The 7,500-nt window shown below is 37.4% G+C and overlaps 1 protein-coding gene and 1 pseudogene across 1 annotated transcript in view; both read right to left on the bottom strand.

Annotated features, from left to right (window-relative positions):
• LOC138027040 (uncharacterized) overlaps nucleotides 1-490 on the bottom strand; it is a 2,816-nt pseudogene extending 2,326 nt beyond the window's left edge.
• Nucleotides 1-7,500, bottom strand: part of LOC138027588 (uncharacterized) — a 24,804-nt gene that overhangs the window by 8,967 nt on the left and 8,337 nt on the right. Inside the window, exons 3-6 of the mRNA XM_068875128.1 lie at nucleotides 6,910-7,188; nucleotides 5,294-5,668; nucleotides 3,559-3,855; nucleotides 1,564-1,878 (exon numbers count right to left, since the gene is read on the bottom strand). Coding sequence (XP_068731229.1) covers nucleotides 1,564-1,878; nucleotides 3,559-3,855; nucleotides 5,294-5,668; nucleotides 6,910-7,188 — 1,266 coding nt within the window. The remainder of the gene's footprint in view (nucleotides 1-1,563; nucleotides 1,879-3,558; nucleotides 3,856-5,293; nucleotides 5,669-6,909; nucleotides 7,189-7,500) is intronic.

The raw sequence follows: 7,500 nt of genomic DNA on the forward strand, positions 1-7,500 counted from the left end.
TAACATAAGGAAGAAAAAGGCTGAAACCAGTGAAAGAAATCAAATTGCCAAACTGTTTGCACTTGTTGATTGTTGTTCTGAACATGTTGAAAAAGGTGAAGCGTTCATAGTGAAATGCCCTTCGTTTTTATTTGTCAGTATTATCCATTAAGAAAACTTTTTTCTAGCAGTTAAGAATTACTATTTGTAGTTCGTTCTTCGACGTTGTCGACAGACAAGTGAGTAATTTTTTTGACAAGACTTTGTTGAATAGCTCAATCTCTCATCAGTTTGTCTAGTCTTCTTACATTACCGACTCTAGCGCTTTTGAGTGAAAAAAGGCTTTAAAACTTTAAGCGTAATTTGCCTTCTATGTCACAGACATGTAATTCCATGATTCCTCATGAAATTAATGATTAATGTCGCTTGTGTTTTCAGTAGTTGTAGAAATTGCCCTCGTCGCTTCTGAAAACATGCTTGATATTACTGATCCTTATAGTTTTACTGGACCAAATACGATTACATAAATTAAATGTGATAAAAATACAAATGTACAACGTAATTCAAACTTACCGTCGTAACAGCTCCATGGTTACGAGAAGCCGCTGTGGGGATGGGGTAAGTGTTGTAATGACTGTACCTCATCGGGTGAAGTTAGTTTGACCTCGGACCCAAGCTCCGTGTCTCGTGCGGCGACCAGTAGCAGTTAAATTCATCAGCTATCGTGGACATCGAAGGAGAAAATGCTCATTTCCAGCCAAGTGCGTGGGGTTTTTTGTCGACGAAACATTCACGGAGGTTCGCAAATGATATGGCTTTAGCTCTGCGTGAAAAAATCTTGGCTGGGATGGATTTTCGAGTCGCAAACCGCCTCTGAGCTGACAATGGTCGAAATCGTAGTGTGCAGCCTTGACTTCGTCTTAGAACATTGAAAACACGGACTTCCCGAAACTGTGAAATAAACTCCAAAAGGTACAGGAATACACCAGAGGTGAGTCATTTTGATTCATTTTATTGAATGAACGTTAAATTGAGCAATTTTTAGGCTTCATAATCGACTATATTTTATTTCCCATACAAAGTCTTACAACGCGTTTAAATTCTTAACGGCTGTCTGTAGTGACGCGAGCTTGGGCTGCCTAAGCTGTTAATAACATTTTTGGTCATTATAAACATTTATTGCTGTTCGAGATGGCTTAGAACCGCTCAAAACAACTTAATTTTGTGTGTTTCAATTTATTATTACTTTTCTCGAAGTGGGTACGCTCGAAATATTAAAATGCTTAATTTGAGCATGTTCCACCACACGAATTTTGGGGAACTTTAAGTATGTTAGTAAGTTGACCACTATCTATCATTTGGCAGTGACAGAAATTCTGTTGCAATTAGTTTGACTTCGACCATAAAAATTTCAATTAGATGACTGGACTAAATATACTCAGAATACAAGGCATTTACAGGAATTTTGAAACTCAGTCCAACAAATTCCTCTTTCATGTGGAAACCCTATAAATGTTTAAAAAGTGTTAAGGAGACTGCACTTTCAGACAGTCGAGTAACTAAAAATTATATTGAGTAACTTACCTTTAGTACTTTCCTGGATAGCACGCACAACGTCAAATCTTCGTATAGCCCTCAAGTGCGCCATCAGTTCCTCAACTGTCATTTTCGGGAAGCGAACTATTAAAAGTTCAAACAGACCTTCTGTTGGATTGCTTGTGTTCCAGGTTTCAAAGCTCTTAAAAGTGCTTCTTGGTATGTGCAACTTTCCAGCCAGATGGGTCCAGTTTTTCAATCCGACTTTCTGCCTGTCCAGCAAGAAAGCCATGCTTCCAATGATGTCTGGATTACTGTCAAACAAACTGCACACCAAGGTATCATCATTTACAGAGTCGTCAGCTGAAAGAAATGCACAAAGACAAAGTTGAAAAAATTTCCAACTGGGAAAGGTGCACAATGTCACAGCCTTTCATGAGCCAGTGTATTTTAATTGGAGCCCATAGATAGACTATGATATCATTAATCCTTTACTTTGGCGAAGCAAATGAAACAAGAGAGCACACACATGAGGCAATTTTCGCATACACAAGCAATTTTAGCTCGTCTTGTTACTGATCCTAAGGGAAATAAGGGACCACACACAGTTTATCTGTAGAGGACTCTACACCCACATGTAACCTAGTTAATAATTAAGCTCTAACATAGTTACATCATGACTGTATTTAATTCTGTACTCTTATGTTACTTCTATTCTGTAGGACATTTTCTTTAAATTGGTATCTTATTCCTGGTCTGCAGGTTGCAGAGTGAGAGTAGTCAAAAAGTGAAAAGAAAAGAAATTGACAAGTTGACCACTCTCTTTCACTCCCAATGGTTGATAATGCAAATAACACCATAAACCTAGTCATTGTTTGGTAGGAAATAAAAACTTCCACGTAGTAAGTCTATAATTATAATATGAACATTAATGTTTTCTGCTATGAAGATATCATGAAGCAAGGTATAAATCGTTAAAGACCAAAGCACAATTATCACTAGACAACAACTGTCACTCTTCATGTTGGCTATTTCTAAAAGTGGGATGGGGATGCCAGGGATGTGTATTCGGAATACATAGGATGTGGGGAAACGAGATGTGAGACGTCGCAGGGGACGCGAGGATGTGACATTGGGCATATGGGGATGTAAAATATAAAAACTTTTTTCACTCTAACTGATTAATAGAAAATTGCGGACATTTCTGTACGCTTGACATTTGCACTAGGTAAGCCGTTTGAAAGGAAATCACGATGGCAATATTTTTAGAGAAAACGAAAATTGTCTAAACTTGAGTTGAGCAATGATTACAATCTCAGTAACACATGATCACCCACAAGGAGAAGACCCCCCTGAATTGACAAGAGGCTGTCCAAAGCCACTGACAACTTACAGGTACATTATTGGCCACAGCAGGAGAGGGGGGGGGGGGGGAGGAATAGCCTCCTTATGAGTTGTTGGGCCAGAATCACAAAACCGGTTTCCCCACTACTGTAGGTACCCTCCAGTGAGGAGGGTGGTGGACACACAGGAAAAAACATCAGATCTGTCAAAGAGTGCAAGAACAGAAACAGAAACTGTGACTCTGTTCAGCAATCAAGGGTTTAGAGCCATTGCTTTATGCACAATTCTGTGGCTAGCTAAAAACACCATGCATCCTTGTGCATTGACAGTCTGACTGTTATTGACAAAATACATTCTGTTGTTTTATTTTGAGAAGACGGAACCAAGAGTGTTCTATGTGCATTGATCCCCAGTGAAATAAAGCTTGCCAAATGATTGTTATAATTACTTTTAGCAGTAATTACATTATTATGATCATTACTGGTCTCGTTAAATACTTGTGCAAATTGTCACTATTTGTCAATCTGAGGCTACTTAAGTTGGCCAATGATTTAAGTCTGAGTAATTGCTTTTCACTTCTAAAAGTCACAACAATGATTCAGAATGGTGGCTGTCATGTCTCCATGTTATGTCTCCAAATTAGTGATGATAATGAATAATCCTTCGCTACAGTATGTAGTAGATCATTAATTTACTCACCCTGTTCATATTTTATCAGAACTTCAATCACATCCTGCCTCCCAATAGAATGTAATCCATCTTTCACCATTCCAATTGTGATTTCAGGATTAGAGCTCTTCAAATACTCAAACATCACCTCTGTTGGACTGTGAATTTCACTGCATTCAAAGTTCTGATATTCTTCTTCCTCTATATCAAAAAACTCGGCGATGTGCTTCCAACATTTGCATGTACCATACCTATACTCCTTGTCAAGACATCTACTGAGCCCCTCTAATAGATCCAGACACCCAAAAAAGGCAGCCAGCGGATCTCCTAACAATTACACAATGAAATTAATTAATTTTTTATTAGTAATTAAAAAATAATTACAGTTGGTGGTACTATTGGTACTAAGATCAAAAAATCAAATCTTTTCTTTCTTTGAATTTCAAAACTAATTGTTAACTAAACACTAAGTGACCCAAGTTTTAAGCCTTAATTAATTTCAAAAAGACAATTGTTTATTTTAACTGGAATTTTCCTATTTAATGGTCGGCCGCCATAACTAACTAAGAGGTGGATTGAGGAGAAAATGATATCAAAGACTCACTAAGTTTAAGAATGTAATGTGTTTGTATGTGACTGAATTAATATGCAGCATGGGAGTTTTGGGCTTTCAGATTTTTGAACTTGTGTTTTGCATACAGAATAAACTGTGCAGTTTACACGCTGAAATTTTAAGCTATTGAGTGAATGACGTCACTTTTCCCCAGATCCAACCGTCTGAAGTCCAGTTGGTCATTTATGAAAGTGAGTAATGGCTGACTGTGAAATCCAAAACTTACACTCAAAGTAAACAACCTTGGGATAAAAATCAAAGCTCAAAATTTTGCCAGACAGTTTTTATGCAAACACACTTTCAAAATCTGAAGAAAAAAAGGAAGTGATTTTTTGATCATGGTACCACTTCAAAGCTGATATTAAACTATTGAATGATAAAAAAAAAGATATTTTTAGTTAACATTTAACAGTCCCAAGAAAGACTGCAAGAAAGAACTCTGCAAGGTGCACGTGGCGGGGAGGGGGAGGGAAGACTCTCGTATAAATTAAAACTCAGGAAAAGGAACTTTATTTAAGTGTCTAGTAGATTTAGAGCTGGAGCACTAATTGGGGACACTGTAAAGTGAAATTAACAATTAACACAACAAGTCAAATGTTGGTTTTTGAGGAGAGGGGAAACCGGAGTACCTGGAGAAAACTTCTCGGTGCAGAGTAGAGAACAAACAAACTCAACCCACATAAGACGCTGAGTCGAGGAACCGAACCTGGGTCACATTGGTGGGAAGCGAGCGCTCTCACCACTGCGCCATCCCTGCACCCCCTGGGCTATGGTGAACATAATTATAAGAAAATTTCAAAGGCACCCAAAACCTACACATTACCATGACGATGTGATTCTCACATTTGGCCAGTTAATAGATTAAATGTCAAGTAGTCCCTCATGATAATACTTCTATTTAAAGTCTTGAATTAAAACCAAATCAAAATGTAATTTCTTAGCCTGAAAGGTACTCAGCTCTGTGGTTTATTATTCAAATTCATTTGAGTAAATGGTAGTGTTAACTAAAGGAACTTAAGGGGATGACTTGCTTAATAAGAGTGATCATGGCCCCCAAATTGCTTGACATTTTGGGCAGGCAAAGTATAAACAATTTGTAACTTAATCTAATCAAAAATAACAATATGAAAACTAAAATTGTCCATTAATTACTTAGATCAATCTTTCTTTTCTCTTCCCGCAGGATTGGTAGAAATTTGCATACATCACTACCAGTACGGCGTTGAATTTTAGGATGTTCTTCCTCCTTTGAAATTGGTGGATCAGGGGGAAAACTATGTCTCCTTCTTTCACCATTATATCCTTCTGGGAATTCAACCCTTTGGTTCTCTTGAAGTTCATTGTTGTTTAATGCACCTGTAAGAGCATTACCATCTGCAACTACTTGCTGAGAGGCAAAATTATCTTGTAGAACTTTCAGTATAGAATCCTCCTTGCCATCCACTGGAGGCAAATCAACAATCAATTTTGTTCTGGTACTTGCAGGTCCTTGGATGGATTGGTAGGAATTTTCAGTTGGAGAAGGACCTGCATTAGATTCCAAAATAAAATCTGATAAAATAATCTATAATCAATGCAGAACTTTCCAACTAGTATATGTTTGTGTAAAGCCCCCAAAGTGTTGGTTACTTAACAAACGATATTTAAAATAATATCCATATATAATGGCCAAGAAGGGCATACAATGATGTTTGTGACATGGAAACATGTTTTACAAATTAAAAAATGTCATCCCTGATCTTTTTAAAAATTACAATTTACTTTCTACTCTCTCACCCATTTGGTTCTAACAGTATTCTAATTTCCATGGATACTTTCTGGGGCAACACAATATAAAAAAAGTTAAGGTCTCTGCAGTGCAAAAAGAGCTATAAGTTAAGATTTAGCCTAAGCTTACAAATCCAAATTTACCTAAATTTGCTCTACCTTGGTTCACAAACTGGCTCTTGTTTTGGAAACATATAGGTGTGCATTGATTTTGTGGCTTTTAGAATTCATGAAATAGCCTATAACTCTGCCAAAAACTTGAGAAACTTTTAAAAGGGATCTGATGAATGCATGCTTTAAATCTTTTGTTTGGACTTTCAATGGATATCATTCATGTAAAACTTCAGTTGGTTCAGTTTTTGGTTGAAGTCATGTACTATTTCTGCACCTACAAATTACAAGAAAAGTGTGACTCTGTAAGTCAAAGGAGAGTAAATTTTAGAGACATCTGCATTTTCATGTCAACTTGTCACTTACACCCACCCCCTTTTGCACAAAGCACTTCAAATGCTGTTCATCAAACTGATCTTCAGGTAAGATCATTCTAAACTTGATCAAATGTTACAATTGAAAATGTTTTATAAAAAGTCTTATTTACAAATGTTGAGGTAGAGGTTTATTTTCCTTTTTTTTTTTTTTCAAAACCCTTAGATTAAAGTGCTGGTTAATTAAGCCAGTTTTGGTAATTAAGGTCTCTCATTTGGGGCCCACAGGTACACTGTTCAGGAACCCTGCTCTACAGGCAACCCCTTCAAGTAAACAACTTTCTTAGTCCTGGCAACTTAAAAAGGTCATAATAGCCAGCTTGATATGGACACCTGAATAATGCCGATTCTTTGACATGTCCCGTTGGCATCTATATGAATGAGGTTCCACTAATAATCTAAACATTATTTTATACAGCTGTGTAATGTCAATAGTAGGCCGTGAATATAACTGTGGCATGGGATCTTGAGAACATCAAATAGTAAACATTAAGACTGCTAGGCTTAACCATGCACCTTGATTGTCCTTATCCTGTGGCACTTCTTCTTCATCTCCTCCAATTGAAAACATTAAATTTTGATGCTCAGGAGCAGTTTTATCCAGGTCTGCCACAATCCCCTCCACAGGTGCAGCAGTTGATTCAGTTAGTCGACCAGTGTTATCTGTGGAGGTCTTTCCATGGCCATCCACCCCCACTTCACTCTCTACACCTCGCTCCAGTGGCGGATAAATACACATGGGGGCACCCTGGACTGACAACTCTCTTACAATTTCATTATGCTGCATGCTCACAGCTAAAAAGAAATAACAACTAATTTATCAAATGTGCTGTGTCAAACAATGTGTGGGAGCATCAGAAAGTAGAAATTGAGAAGTGAGACTATTAGTTTTGAATTAATCACAAAATTAATCATGATTTTGATGACCTCTGCCGAGCACCTGAAAATACTTTGGATCTTGGACATTTTTTGGGGAGAGGGGGATGGGACAATGGTGAGGATCGGCCAGGGTTTTGGGTATACAGTATATCGTGGTATTAAAAATCAGGTATACTGTATTTTTATGCCAAAAATTGGGTATATTTAAGTATATTACAACTTTTTTGG

Source organism: Montipora capricornis, chromosome 12, assembly GCF_036669925.1.
Source record: "Montipora capricornis isolate CH-2021 chromosome 12, ASM3666992v2, whole genome shotgun sequence".
Lineage (NCBI taxonomy): Eukaryota > Metazoa > Cnidaria > Anthozoa > Scleractinia > Acroporidae > Montipora > Montipora capricornis.